This window comes from Mobula hypostoma, chromosome X1, assembly GCF_963921235.1.
Source record: "Mobula hypostoma chromosome X1, sMobHyp1.1, whole genome shotgun sequence".
Classification (NCBI taxonomy): Eukaryota; Metazoa; Chordata; class Chondrichthyes; order Myliobatiformes; family Myliobatidae; genus Mobula; species Mobula hypostoma.
In genome coordinates this window covers 4931896-4947411 of record NC_086128.1, presented here as the reverse complement: position 1 = coordinate 4947411, position 15516 = coordinate 4931896, and the positions used below count along the sequence as shown (strand labels likewise).

The 15516-nt window shown below is 43.4% G+C and overlaps 1 protein-coding gene across 7 annotated transcripts in view; it reads right to left on the bottom strand.

The window, feature by feature from the left end:
• The window catches only part of LOC134340352 (rho GTPase-activating protein 27-like), a 280428-nt gene that overhangs the window by 93027 nt on the left and 171885 nt on the right, over nt 1-15516 (bottom strand). The window contains exon 1 of one of the 7 annotated variants that reach the window (XM_063037497.1): nt 6787-6897. The exons of the other annotated variants lie outside the window; for them this stretch is intronic. Within the exon in view, the coding sequence (XP_062893567.1) occupies nt 6787-6846 (60 nt within the window). The 5' untranslated portion in view covers nt 6847-6897. Of the gene's footprint in view, nt 1-6786; nt 6898-15516 lie in introns of those variants that run through there. 7 annotated transcript variants of the gene reach the window in all.

The window sequence follows — 15516 nt, the reverse complement described above, 5'->3', positions numbered from 1 at the left end:
TAAAGTGGCATACCTCGCACTTATTCTGTCAATTTCATCAACTGTAACCCAAAACTATTCTCCTCACCATCAATAATTCCACCAATGCCATCTACAAATGTACTAATTATACCTCCTACATTCATGCCCAAATTGTTAAGGACCATGATAAACAATGAGGGACCTAACACTGATCCAAGGTACATCATTGGTGTCCTGCTTTGAAATCACAAAAGCAACTCTCCCTCACCCTCTGCTGCCTACTAACAAGTCAGCTATGACATTAATTTGTCAACACAGCAGTCTCCAAATTGGGAACTTGTTAACGGCCTTGCTGAAGTTTATGTAGACGACATCAACATATTTCATTACCTTTCCAAAAAAAAAATCAAACCCATTGGTCAGACAGGATCTCTCCCAACCAAATTCATGCTGACCACCTTTGATGAATGCCTGCATTTCTGAATGCAAATGATTCTCATGCCTTAGAATACTTTCCCCCACAATAACTTCCCTACCACTGATATTAGACTCATAGTATAGCTACCAGGCTTATTGCTGCTACCCTTCCTGAATAAAAGGAACGACAGACAGGTGAGCCTTACATCCATGGTGGGCAGGTTACTGGAGGGGATTTGAGAGACAAAATCTATCTGAATTTGGAAAGTCAAGGAATGGTTAGTGATAGTCCCCATAACATTTTGCGTGGAAAAATATGACTCATGAATTTAGAAAGGTGTGTGAAGAGCTGACCAAGAGGATTGAAGAGGGCAAGGCAGTAGACTGTCTACATGGACTTTTGCAAGGCCTTTGACAAGGTTCCACAAATATAGTCTGGTACAGAACCAGCCAACTGGATACAAAATTCATGGAGTCATAATTTTCACCAAAGTTCAAGGCATCAGGTTGTCTAAGATTACAACAGAATCAAGATAATTTAGGAAAGTGGACAAAGGATTATTGGATATAATCTAGATCAGAAAAATGTGAAATTAAATCAAGGCAGGACATGCATAGTAAGTGGCAGGGCCTTGGGCAGTGTTATAGATCAGAGAAACAGAGTACAAGTACATAATTCCCTGAAAGTGGTAACACAGTTAGATAGATTAGCGAAGACAAGACTTGTTTTCATTGTTGGGCAATGAGCACAAGAGTCACGTTACAGCCAAAAAAAGATGTTGGTGAGACCAAACTTGAAGTATTGTAAGCAGTTCTGGTCACAATGCCACAGGAAAGATGCAAGTAAGCTAGAGAGGGTGCAGCAAAGATTCAAAATAGAATTGCAAGGACTGGTGTATATGGAGAGACTGGATAGGCAAGGACTTTGCTCCCCAGAGCAAAGGACATTAAGGGGTTGACTTTATAGCAGTTTTTAAAATCATCAGGGGCGTAGGTACGTTGCATGGCCACAGTCTTTCTCCCATCATAAGGAAGTCTAAAACTATAAGGCATGTGTTTAAGGTGAGGGGGAAAAGATTCACAGCCATCAGATCAAGTTCAAAGCCATTAGCATTTCCAAATAGTTTGATGATGGGTCCACAACCTAAACAGTCAGAAACCCATGGTTTGTAGATCATCAATGTCATCACATCCATGCTGAACTCAATTTTATCTACACTGGTAATTCTCCCCAACTCTTTCTACACACCATTGATGTTGCCTCCTGCACCCATGCTGAGCTCAATTTCATCAACTTTGCCTCCAACTTCCACCCTGCCCTCAAAATTTACTTGGCCCATCCATGACACGTCTCTCCCTTTTTTTGATCTATGTCTCTATCATTGAAGACAGACTATCTACTGATATCTTTTATAAACCTACAGACTCTCACAGCTATCTTGATTATACCACTTCCCACACTATCACCTGTAAAAATGCTGTTCCCTTTCTACAGTTCTCCATCTCCACCACATCTACTCTCGAACTTTTCATTCCAGCACATCTGAGATGTTCTCCTTTTATAAACAACAGGGTTCCCCTTCCTCTACCATCAATGCTACTCTTACCTGCATCTCCTCCATTTCCCGCACACCTGACCTCACCCCATGTTCCTGCCATAACAAGGATAGAGTTCCCCTCGTCCTTACCTAACATCCCACAACCCTCCATATCCAGCACATCGTTCTCCATAACTTCCGCCATCTACAATGGGACTGCATCACTAATCACATCTTTACTCGCCTCACACCCACCCCCTGCGTTCCATAAGGATCGCTCTTTACGTAACTCCCTTGTCCACCCCAACTGATCTTGGTTCTGCCACTTATCCTTTTAAGCAGGACCCCAAACAGTCCTTCCAGGCGAGATAACACTTCATCTGTGAATCTGTCAAGAACACCTACTACATCTTGTGCTCCCTGTGTAGCCTTCTCTACTTTGGTGAGACCCAACTGGGGGACCACATCATAGAGTGCCTTCACTCCATCCGCAGAATTTCCCTATGGCTACCCATTTCAATTTGACTTCCCATTTCGACAGGTCAATCCCTGGCCTCCTCGAGTGCCATAATAAGGCCACGGTCAGGTTGGAGGAGTAACACCTCACATTCCATCTGGGTAGTCTCCAACCGATGGCAAGAACATCGGTTTCTTTAACTTCTGGTATATTTTTGCCCCTTTCCCCTTCTCCATTTTCCATTCCCCATTCTAGCACCTCTATTACCTTCATTTCTCTTCTCATCACCTGTCCATCACTTCTCTCTACTGCCCCTCCTCCTTCCCTTTCTCCTATGGTCTGCTGTCATCTTCCATCAGATTCCTCCTCCTTCAGCCATTTACCTCTTCCACCTATCACCTCCCAGCTTCTTACCTCATCCCCTCCCCTCCACCCACCTTCTCCCTCACCTGGTTTCAACTATCACCTGCCTGTTCCTTCCCCTCCCCCTACCTTCTTATTCCGGCTTCTTCTCCATTCCTTTCCAATCCTGATGAAGGGTTGGGCAGAAAATTCCTCTCCACAGATGCTGCCTGACCTGCTGAGTTCCTCCAGCATTTTGTATGTTGCTCGGGATTTCCAGCATCTGCAGAATCTCTAATGTTTCTGACCTATAAGAAGAGCCCGCAGTTTCCACATGACCTCGTGACCCCATAAAGGCAGTGTGAAGGCATCACCCTCAATCCTGAGGGACTGCTTATGAGAAGAAATACACTGTATACTTCTATAACCAGGCTCTCCAATATCTTGGCCAGTTTGGTAATATGACGAACTCTTTGCCAGCTTTATTTCTTTAAGTAGTAGTGAATGGGAGTTCACAGGCACAATATCATGCTTACTATTTTTCAAGATGTGCAAACTTTACCTGACATTGTTGAATTCGTAATGCTATCAGCAGCAGAAAGTATTTATGCATGTTTTAAGAGCTTGATGCTATGTTTAACCTCACTGGTTAAACCACTTTACCCTGTCTTCCTGGTTCAATCTTGAGTGAGTTCATCCTCACCATTCGGGACATGCCTCTCTTCTCATTACTACATCCTGGAAGTGGGTACAGGAGCCTGAAGACCAACATTTAACATTTTAGGGATTGCTTCTTCCCTTCCAGCATCAGATTTCTGAAAAGTCCATGAACACCAGTTTGTTTTTGTTCCTTTGCACTATTTTTGTGGTAATTTTTATGCCTTGCTCTGTACTGCTGCCACAAAACAAATTTCACGACATACATCAATTATAATAAACCTGATTCTCACATATATTTTTCAACAATATCCTTTTTATTCTCTTTAATCTGACCTTTTCCCCCACTCCACATCAAGTAGTTGCCCAGTATCCCTCTGCACAAATTGCTTCACCCTGACACATTTTCCACTGAAATTCAGGTGTGTAAAGCAGTGTTATACCATCAAGAACTTTCCTCAGAGTGAAATGTTATAATGACCATTTTTAAGTTGTTTCCCAGCTTTGTTTCTGGAAATTCAACCAAGTGCTAGGCTCTGATGTCCTCTCCTATCCACGAGTTGCTAGGCATGTCAAAATACTTTCATAGAAGTGTATAAATTCATGAGGGGCATAGACAGAGTGAATCTACACAGGCTTTCCCCATCTACCCCCACCCAAAAGAATGGGAATCAAAATTAGAGAGCATTGCTTTAAGGCAGAGGGGAAGATTTAAAAAGGAACTGAAGGTCAACTTTTGCCACACAGAGGGTGGTGGGTATATGGAACAAGCTCCCAGTGGAAATCATAGAGGTGAGTATCATTACAACATTTACAAAAAAAGGTACATAAACAGGAGCACAGATAGGAAATCTTTGGAAGAATTCAGGCAAAAGGGATCGACGCAGGTCAATGTGGATACATTGGGCCCGAGAACATAGAAACATAGAAAATAGGTGCAGGAGTAGGCCATTCGGCCCTTCGAGCCTGCACCACCATTCAGTATGATCATGGCTGATCATCCAACTCAGAACCCTGTACCTGCCTTCTCTCCATACCCCCTGATCCCTTTAGACACAAGGGCCATATCTAACTCCCTCTTAAATATAGCCAATGAACTGGCCTCAACTGTTTCCTGTGGCAGAGAATTCCACAGATTCACCACTCTCTGTGTGAAGAAGTTTTTCCTCATCTCGGTCCTAAAAGGCTTCCCCTTTATCCTCAAACTGTGACCCCTTGTTCTGGACTTCCCCAACATCGGGAACAATCTTTCTGCATCTAGCCTGTCCAATCCCTTTAGAATTTTATATGTTTCAATAAGATCCCCCGTCAATCTTCTAAATTCCAGTGAGTATAAGCCTAGTCGATCCAGTCTTTCATCATATGAAAGTCCTGCCATCCCAGGAATCAATCTGGTGAACCTTCTTTGTACTCCCTCTATGGCAAGAATGTCTTTCCTCAGATTAGGGGACCAAACCTGCACACAATACTCCAGGTGTGGTCTCACCAAGGCCTTGTACAACTGCAGTAATACCTCCCGGCTCCTGTACTCGAATCCTCTTGCTATGAATGCCAGCATACCATTTGCCTTTTTCACTGCCTGCTGTACCTGCATGCCCACTTTCAATGACTGGTGTACAATGACACCCAGGTCTCGTTGCACCTCACCTTTTCCTCATCAGCCACCATTCAGATAATAATCTGTTTTCCTGTTCTTGCCACCAAAGTGGATAACCTCACATTTATCCACATTAAATTGCATCTGCCATGAATTTGCCCACTCACCTAACCTATCCAAGTCACCCTGCATCCTCTTAGCATCCTCTTCACAGCTAACACTGCCACCCAGCTTCCTGTCATTTGCAAACTTGGAGATGCTGCATTTAATTCCCTCGTCTAAGTCGTTAATATATATTGTAAACAACTGTGGTCCCAGCACTGAGCCTTGCAGTACCCCACTAGTCACTGCCTGCCATTTTGAAAAGGTCCCGTTTATTCCCACTCTTTGCTTCCTGTCTGCCATATTTTCTTTGCTATACAACTCCGTCAATCCATGAATGGTGCAGTGCGTAGCAAACCGGATGCCAAGTATATACAATGCCCAAAGGCCCAGGGCAACGAAGGTTTGCAGAAGGTTGGTAATTATGGGAAGAGATGTTGTACTGTACTTTCCTAGTAGATGCAACCATTAAGATGATGTAGACATTCTGGACACATACAGTATTTTCTGCTGTCCTCCTTACCTTTCCTCTCAGATTTGTTTTCTGATTGCTGCTCAAATTTTATAGGTTGTGCTTCTCTTCCTTGTACATTTCAGAAATGTCTACGTTCCTTCTTTTCTCCATAAAACTTCTGAAACACATAGTAATCTCTCTCATTGGTGTGAGTTTAATTCTTCTGTGTGATCTTCCACTCACTTGTAGGGTAAACTATTGCTTCAGTGTGCAAACCGATACATTAAATTCACAATTACCAGCCCCCCTTCCCTTTACATCAGTCCTTTCCATTTTAATTATTTCACATAGCTAGTCCTCATCTCAAGGTTCCTCCAAGGGAAAAAAGACTATTGCATGAAATTCTGTCCTTAAAAACATACAAAACTATGTCCACTGAATTGAATTATGTGATGGCTGGTCACCAGAGAACAGATATCATACTATTTATCTCTAACCCAAGCAGTCAGGGAAGATTCAGGCAGAATTAATGTTTCCTTTGGCTGGAAGGAGGCCAACTAGCACTTCATTGTTGGCCTGCACGGCACTATCTCTGTAGCTGTTGCACTTTATTCTGCATTGTTATTGTTTTACCTTGTTCTACCTTGATGCACTGTGTAATGATCTGATCTGTATGAAGAATATGCAAAACAAGCTTTTCACTGTACCTCAGTACATAATAAACCAACTTCAATTCAGCCAATACAAAGCAATAGCACTGTGACCAGACTAACCCAGCTGTCAGATAGAGTTCAAAATTCCTCTCTTAGATCCAAGTACCAAAGAAACCAGGCAAGCCTGTGGGAAGCAATCATGCAGGCTCACTTTCAGTTCTCATACTGCTTTTTTTTTATTAACAACACCCTCAACCAACTTTTCCAGTCACTAAAATAAGCAACAATGCTCAATGCAACGTGGGAGACCACATCTTTTCACGCTTGGAGCAAATCAGCTTTGTCTGATTAATAACTACTTCAATATAGTTTCAATTTGCACATCATTCTTGCATTAATCAGACCATTGCCATCTGTAAAATTACTGTGGTAGCTACCTTCTGCTCAGGCACACAGGAAGCATTGGCAGAGAAAGGGGAAGCAGCTGTCCGCAAAGCTTATTGTGAGAGTTGCTCGAAGTGTTTGTCGTTGCAAACTTCTGACAGGCAGACAAATGCACAAGGGCAACACGACACTTGTACCCAGTCACTGCTGCAAAGTTCTCTTACCTCTGAATAGACTACAGCGGACAAGCAGCAACCCGCATTCTCAGAACCAGAATTCGCCATGGAAATATCAAACACATCAATACCGATGAGTAACCCAGGCAGTTAACACCTCACATCGTGGAGTCCATCATACCACTATAAAAAGTGGTTAGCTATCACATCTGTCAGTGGCGTCATTTCCTGGTCTGATCTCTGATCAGGATATAAACAGCAAAATGGACTATTCTGCTGTCAAGAAGTGAAAAAAGTACAGAGCAGATTAAAGTTTCCTCAGGCAATTGTTGTAGTATGTGAGCAGGGTTAGAAAAGGGAACAGAATGCTTTGGGACTAATTTGGTTCAGCCCCAAGTTTCCAAATTTACGTGTATTACCATACATTGTAACTGGAGGATATTTATAATAGGCACATTACAATGTTTAAGAACTTGCCATGCATGAAATCATCTTAACTTACAGTGAGAACAATCAAGATTAAATCTTTGTACCTCTTTAGTTAGTTGACAACTTAAATTTCTTAGCAACTTGCAAAGTTTGTAATGGTTCCAATTGTTAAGCAATGTTTATTATCAAGATATTGGAGTTATGGACAAAAAAGTTTGCATACAGTTTCTAAGCAACACCATGAAGGAGGAAGAAGAGATGGGGAGGCTCTGGGAGAGAGATATGGGAGCATTCCTTGGCAGCTGTGGACAGTTTGGTTTCAGGTACATATATTGTAGAGACCAGAACTGGATGACTGCACACATCTTAGAAGAGACTGCAGATAGCCTGGGACAATACACAAAGAGAACTGGAAACAGGCGTAGGTGCCCCATAATCAGGTATTCCGCACACTGGTGGACGCAATTATAATTGGTCAACAAAATCGGTCAAGAGATCCAGGGAACATCAAGTTTATGAAGAATTAGGAAAAACAACCAAAAAGTATTTTAATAACGAAGGCTGGATGTGAGGGCTTCAGCAGGTCAGCAGAACTGGGAATAGGATTAGTGGGAACTAGTCACAATGATCTAAACCTCACTCCTGACAAAACAGGAGTGCTGTAGAAGAATTGTGGCCTAGAATTTTTAAGGAGTCTAAGAAAAGTTTTTTTTGGGGCGGGGGGAATGTGGGTGTTTGAGAGATCAAGACTAATTTTGCAGGAGCCACCACTACAAATGTACAATGAATTCAATGTACATTGGCAGAGTACACATTTCATATACAACCTTGAAATTAGTCTTCTTATAGACAGCCACAGAAACCAAGAAACACAATAGAATCCACGAAACCCCACACACAACAAACACCAAATAAAAAAAAACAATCCACAGAGTACTCGAAAGTGAGTCCACAGCCACAGAGCAAGGTCAAAGGCTGCAGCTGATCCAGGAGTCCATTGGCTGCAGGCCACAGCTGCAGCCATCAGGCTCCTGGACCAAGGTCTTGACGTTAAAGCGGTGAAAGGTACCCTGATACTCCACCCCCCTCAGTCCAGACAGCATAAAGATACTGTAAACGGGTGGATCATGGGTATCTGCTATAGGTTGTGGTAGGAGCAAAACACTGAGCACAGTTTACAGATGATGGTCTAGATTAATGCAAATGCCGAAGGCTGGTTTGAGATACTGGAAGTAGTAATGATCAAGATTAGCCACTGCAGAGTGTAATGTGGTCAAGGAGGAGAAAATAAGGTCTCACATCAATAGGATGTGCGGGGGGGGGCTGGGAGATATAAAAATAGGAAGGGGAGTTTTGGTGGATCCTAAAGGTGAGCAATTGTGAATGGTATGTTTCCAACTTCAAAAGAATCCACCTGAAGAAAACTTTGTCTTCACTTCTGAAAACTGAGACAAAACAAGTCTCAATTAAATGGTGATGGCCTCCTCCTGCACGCAGTCTGCTCATCACTCATACATGATTGAAACCTTTGCAAGAGTTGTCCCATTGGATGCCAATTCACATCTCAGGCCTTACTAGAGAGAAAAAAGATCATTGATTTCATGTTGCAAGTTTCTTATTTTATTTAACAGATGATGTTTCATAGAAATTCAATTTTGAAGCAGAAAAAAATATTTTGCTATGCAATTTCATTTCCATGTCAATTTACACTTCTGATATACTTAATCCTTTTGCTGTTAGTCACCCCCTTTCTGCTTCAGCATAACTAGTGGAAAGCGGACCTACAATTCCCCAATCTTCATCTGGTCTGGATGGTCATATTGGAGTCAGTGAAACCTTACTATTTCTGTTCCAAGACTCAACATGTGAAGCCTAGAGATCCTTGGTCATATACTTCAGCTTGCAACAGTTCCTTTTGATTCCACCTTTTGTTAATGAACTCTATCTCACCCATATTATGTATGCAAGCACAACATTGCAGATATTGGCCAAACATCCCATGGAGCCCACCTCATATGAATCCCTCAACATCTACCTCTTAAACTCTGTAATCTTCAGATATTCTGTGGATAAAGGCAAGTACGGATGTCTGATGGCTTCTTGACAATAGGGGCACTGCATCACATACTGTGCATATTTCTGCCTTTGTCTTTAATTGCCCCCTTTTCTCTCTTTCCCTGACATGCAAATGTCAATTTATTATGATGGGTAGGGCAGATAATTTTTAACCCTCTTCTATTCCTTGGAACTTTATTCCCTCGAATGGAAACGATTCAGCAGAGATTTGACAGAGGTATGAAAAATTATGACAGGTATAGATAATGGAAAAAGCCTGCTTGCATTTACCACGAGGTTGGGTGAAACTACAACCAGGTGTCTTGGATTAAGGGTGAAAGGTGAGAAGCTTAAAGGGAAGATGAGGAGAAACTTCGAAAGACTTTCGAGAGTGTGGAATGAGCTGCCAACACAAATGGTGCATGCGAGCTCAATTTCAAAGCATATGGAAAGTCTGGAAAGGTACATGGATAGTAGGGATATGGAGGGCTATGGTCCAGGTATTTGCTTGTTACAAATATGAAAGTGAAAATAATGTTGCAAATGTCACTCCACTTTTTAAGAAGGGACAAAGTCAAAAGCAAGGAAATTATAGGCCAGTTAGCCTAACCTCAGTGGTTGGGAAAGTGTTGGAATCTGTTATTAAGGATGAGATTTCAAGGTACTTGGAGACTAATGTTAAAATAAGTTAAAGTCAGCATGATTTCTGTCAAGAGACATCTTGTATTAACAAATCTATTAGAATTCTCTGAAGAAGTAACAAGCAGGGTGGACAAAGGAGAGGCTGTGGATGTCATTTACTTAGATTTTCTGAAGGCATTTGATAAGGTGCCACACGAGGCTGCTTAACAAGATAACATCCTATGGCATTGCAGGGAAGATACTGGCATGGATAGAGGAATGGCTGACAGATAGAAGGCAGCGAGTGGGAATAAAAGGGGGCCTTTTCTAGTTTGCTGCTAGTGACTATTGGTGTTCCTCAGGGGTCAGTATTGGGGCCGTTGTTTTTCACATTGTTTGTCAATGATTTAAATAATGGAATTGATCACTTTGTGGCAAAGTTTGTGGATGATACAAAGGCAGGTGGAAGGAGTAGGTAGTGCTGAGGAAGCAATGCGATTGTACCGGGACTTAGACAAATTGGAAGAATGGGCAAAAAAGTGGCAGATGGAATACAGTGTTGAGAAATGTATGATAATGCATTTTGGTAAAAGGAACAATAGTGGAACAACATTTATTATCTAAATGGGGAGAAGGTTCAAACATCAGAGGTGCAGAGGGACTTCAGTCCTCATGCAAGACTCCCAGAATAATTTACAGGTTGAGTCTGTGGTAAAGACAGCAAATGCAATGTTGGCATTTATTCCAGGGGGAACAGATTATAAAAGCAAGGAGATAATTATTAGGCACTGGTCAGACCACACTTGGAGTATTGGGTCCCATATCTCAGATAGGATATGCTGTCATTGGAGAGAGTCTGTAGGAGGTTCACGAGGATGATTCTGGGAATGAAGAGGTTAATATATGAGGAGTGTTTGGCAGCTTTGGGTCTGTACCAAATTGGAAGAATGCGTGGCAGGGATCTCATTGAAACCTACTGAATGTTGAAAGGATATTTCCTATGGTGGGGGTATCCAGAACTGGAGGGAACAGCCTCAAAGTTGAGGGGCAACCTTTTAAAACAGGGGTCAGAGAGTGGTGAATCTGTGGAATGTTCTGCTACAGACTGCGGTGAAGGCCAAGTCCGTGGATATATTTAAGGTGGAAATTAATCGTATCCTGATCGGTCAGGGCATCAAAGGATATGGCACAGAGCACAGCAGCAAACTGAACCGGCCTGTTCCTTGCCTCGGGCCCCAACACCCTGACCTTTTCAATCTGACCTGGCACCTAAATCATCATCCAAACATCAGGCTCAGTCACTTCGATACACTCCGAGGCCTGTACCCTGCCACTTCGATTTGGCCTGTACCCGACCTTTCCAATTCAGCCCGGCACTTAAACCCATCGAACCTCGGCCCTTCCTTGCTCTCGGTGACAGGCCCGCTGCCTCATCAAATTGCCTCCAAGTCCAAAGTGATGTCACAGTCTACTGTTTGTGATCAATTACCAGGAAAGAGAGATTAACAAAATATTTAGTTATCTTTGTTTCATTATTCACCAACCAGAAGTCACTGAGATTCACCAGTGTCATGATAAACTAGAGGCTCCATTAGAAGGGACACACACAAAATGCTGGAAGAACTCAGCAGGCCAGGCAGCATCTATGGAAAAAAAAGAGTACAGTCGACATTTCAGGCCGAGACCCTTCATCAGTCCTGCTGAAGGGTCTCAACACAAAACATCGAATGTTGATTCATTTCCATAGATGCTGCCTGGCCTGCTGAGTTCCCCAGCATTTTGTGTTTTGCTTGGATTTTCAGCATGTGGATTTTCTCTCGTTTTCCATTAGAAGTGATTATTGTTTATAAGCAGTGTTAGATCAAGGGCTTTCTGCATTCTCTGAGCAGTTCTGTTAATGTTTACCAAAAAAAAAATCCAACCCAAGAAATTGAACCAGAATTTCCAAGGCTTCCAGCTCCTGTATTAGCGTGGCTACTGTGTGCTGGTTATTAATGCAAACAATGCATTTCAATGTTTTGATAAGACACATGATAAAAAGAATCTGAATCTAATCTAGAAAATTGAATAAGTAAAAAATTTTCCCTTCACTCCTTACTCACGCTCTCACCACACTTCTCACTAAAATATCAGCCTACTTTAATACGGGCCATCTCTGTCCATATTGTGGATATCACAGTATTAACTCCTCTTAGGGACAAAGAACAGGAAATCTGATAATACAACACACATTTGTGCTCAGGGCTCAAACATTGGAAGCAACTCAAGTATCATTGACTTTAACTGCCTGGCATAATGGAATGGTTCAACTTCAAAATCAGAAATCTAGACTTAATGAACAACAGTTCCTTCATTGTTGTTGGAACAAAATCCAGAAACTCTATGAAAAGCTCTTTGGGTGCACCACCCATATTATGTGCCTGTAGCAGTTCAAGGCAATGTACCAGGGTGAATAACAATGGCTGGCTTTCTTAATGCTACCCACATTATAAAAATCAGTAAATATACAAAAACTTCATATCCAATCATATACATGCTACGGAAGCAGCTGGTGCATATCACAACAACACATCAAAGTTTCTGGTGAACACAGCAGGCCAGGCAGCATCTCTAGGAAGAGGTACAGTCGACGTTTCAGGCCGAGACCCTTCGTCAGGACTAACTGAAGGAAGAGTGAGTAAGGGATTTGAAAGTTGGAGGGGGAGATCCAAAATGATAGGAGAAGACAGGAGGGGGAGGGATGGAGCCAAGAGCTGGACAGTTGATTGGCAAAAGGGATATGAGAGGATTATGGGACAGGAGGCCCAGGGAGAAGGAAAAGGCGGGGGGGGGGGGAGAAGAAAAACCCCAGAGGATGGGCAAGGGGTATAGTCAGAGGGACAGACGGAGAAAAAGGAGAGAGAAAGAATGTGTGTATATAAATAAATAACGGATGGGGTACGAGGGGGAGGTGGGGCATTAGCAGAAGTTAGAGAAGTCAATGTTCATGCCATCAGGTTGGAGACTACCCAAACGGAATACAAGGTGTTGTTCCTCCAACCTGAGTGTGGCTTCATCTTTACAGTAGAGGAGGCCGTGGATAGACATGTCAGAATGGGAATGGGATGTGGAATTAAAATGTGTGGCCACTGGGAGATCCTGCTTTCTCTGGCGGACAGAGCGTAGATGTTCAGCGAAACGGTCTCCCAGTCTGCGTCGGGTCTTGCCAATATATAGAAGGCCACATCGGGAGCACCGGACGCGGTATATCACCCCAGCCGACTCACAGGTGAAGTGTCGCCTCACCTGGAAGGACTGCCTGAGGCCCTGAATGGTGGTAAGGGAGGAAGTGTAAGGGCATGTGTAGCACTTATTCCGCTTACAAGGATAAGTGCCAGGAGGGAGATCAGTGGGGAGGGATGGGGGGGAAGAATGGAAAAGGGAGTCGCGTAGGGAGCAATCCCTGCGGAAAGCGGGGGGGGGGTGGGGAGGGAAAGATCTGCTTAGTGGTGGGATCCCGTTGGAGGTGGCGGAAGTTACGGAGAATAATATGTTGGACCCGGAGGCTGGTGGGGTGGTAGGTGAGGACCAGGGGAATCCTATTCCTAGTGGGGTGGCGGGAGGATGGAGTGAGAGCAGATGTGCGTGAAATGGGGGAGATGCGTTTGAGAGCAGAGTTGATGGTGGAGGAAGGGAAGCCCCTTTCTTTAAAAAAGGAGGACATCTCCCTCGTCCTAGAATGAAAAGCCTCATCCTGAGAGCAGATGTGGTGGAGACGGAGGAATTGCGAGAAGGGGATGGCATTTTTGCAAGAGACAGGGTGAGAAGAGGAATAGTCCAGATAGCTGTGAGAGTCAGTAGGCTTATAGTAGACATCAGTGGATAAGCTGTCTCCAGAGACAGAAAGATCTAGAAAGGGGAGGGAGGTGTCGGAAATGGACCAGGTAAACTTGAGGGCAGGGTGAAAGTTGGGTGCATATCACAAGTCCTGATTATGCGACCACTGACACCAGGCATTTCTGAAGAGGATTGATAATGGCTGCGGTCACTCGTCTTGCAAGGACATGGCCCAGAAGGCAATGGCAAACTGCTTCTGTAGAAAAATTTGCCAAGATCAATCATGGTCATGGAAAGACCATGATCGCCCACGTCATACGACACGGCACTTAACGAACGAACGAACATGACGCAATGCTGTAGCAAGTAGAGCCACTGTCTCACAGCACCAGACCCTGGGTTCTGATGCTGCCTTTGTGGAGTTTGCACATTCTCCTGTGGTTCAGGGACCCTGATTTCCTCCCACATCCCAAACACATGTGGGTTAATTGTTTACTGCAAATTGCTCCTGGCCAATAGGAATGTGAAGAGAGTAAAACAGGAATGTGCTTGATAGCTAAAGTCAATTTGATTGATTGAAGGGCCCTTTCCCATGTCGTATTATTTTGAGACTCCACCTATGACAAATTTACCATGCCACATATGGTAAGATATGCCCTTGTATTTCCCTAACCCTGTTTATCACTTTACACCAGGAGTAGGCTGGAGTCATAGAATACAACTATTTCCTTTTAAAATAAGCCCAGTAGACGTGCTCGCAGTTACCCATAATCCATGAGTTCATTAAGTGTCGTGGTAAAGAAATAGATATAACAGGGAACATTATAGCTGTCATTACAAATTAACCACAAAACCAATAAATTATGTCATTCCTCTTGTTCCTGCTTGGGATTCAGTCGAGATGGAAAGGAAAGGTCATTAGTGCAATGGCATTTGTAATGGTTAAGCATCATGGATGCCTGGTACAATTCCCATAGTGGACCAGTACAGTAGCGTAGTGATTAGCACGTTTTGCAGTACAGGTGACCTGGGTTCAATTCCTGCCACTGTCTGCAAAGAGTTTGTACACTTTCCCTGTGACTGTGTGGGGTTCCTCCAGCTTTCTCCCACAGTCTAAAGACCTACCGTTTGTACGTTAATTGGTCATCGTAAATTGTGTCGTGATTCATCTAGGGTTGAATTGGGGGACTGCTGGGTGGCGTGGCTTGAAGGACCGGTAGGAACTATTTTTCGCTGTATCTCAATAAATAAATAAGGCCCCAAGTACTAAAAGACATGGCAGGAACATGTAATATGATCATAATACAGGCATCCATTAGTCGCATGAGACCATGGATTTGTGCCTTGGAAGGTTTCCAGGGCGCAGGCCTGGGCAAGGTTGTATGGAAGACTAGTAGCTGCCCATGTTGCAAGTCTCCCCTCTCCACGCCACCGATGTTCTCCAAGGGAAGGGCACTAGGGCCGATACAGCTTGGCACCGGTGTCGGCACAGAGCAATGTGTGGTTAAGTGCCTTGTTCAAGGACACAACACGCTGCCTCAGCTGAGGCTCAAACTAGCAACCTTCAGATCACTAGACTGATGCCTTAACCACTTGGCCACACGCCAACATAATATGATATTACTGGTTTAAATACATGGAGGTTAGAAATGTGTGTGAAACTATGAACACCACTGTAACCCTGCAAGCTCCACCAGTCCTTCAACCTTCCAAGATTCCTACATTTTAAGAAACTCACCCTCACCATCCAGACATTCTTTAAAACCTACCCCTGTTACTGATTAGTTTAATCATGAGGTATCATGGGGACTTTGCACTGTATTAGTGGTGAAGTACAACTGAAACCGATTGTAAATC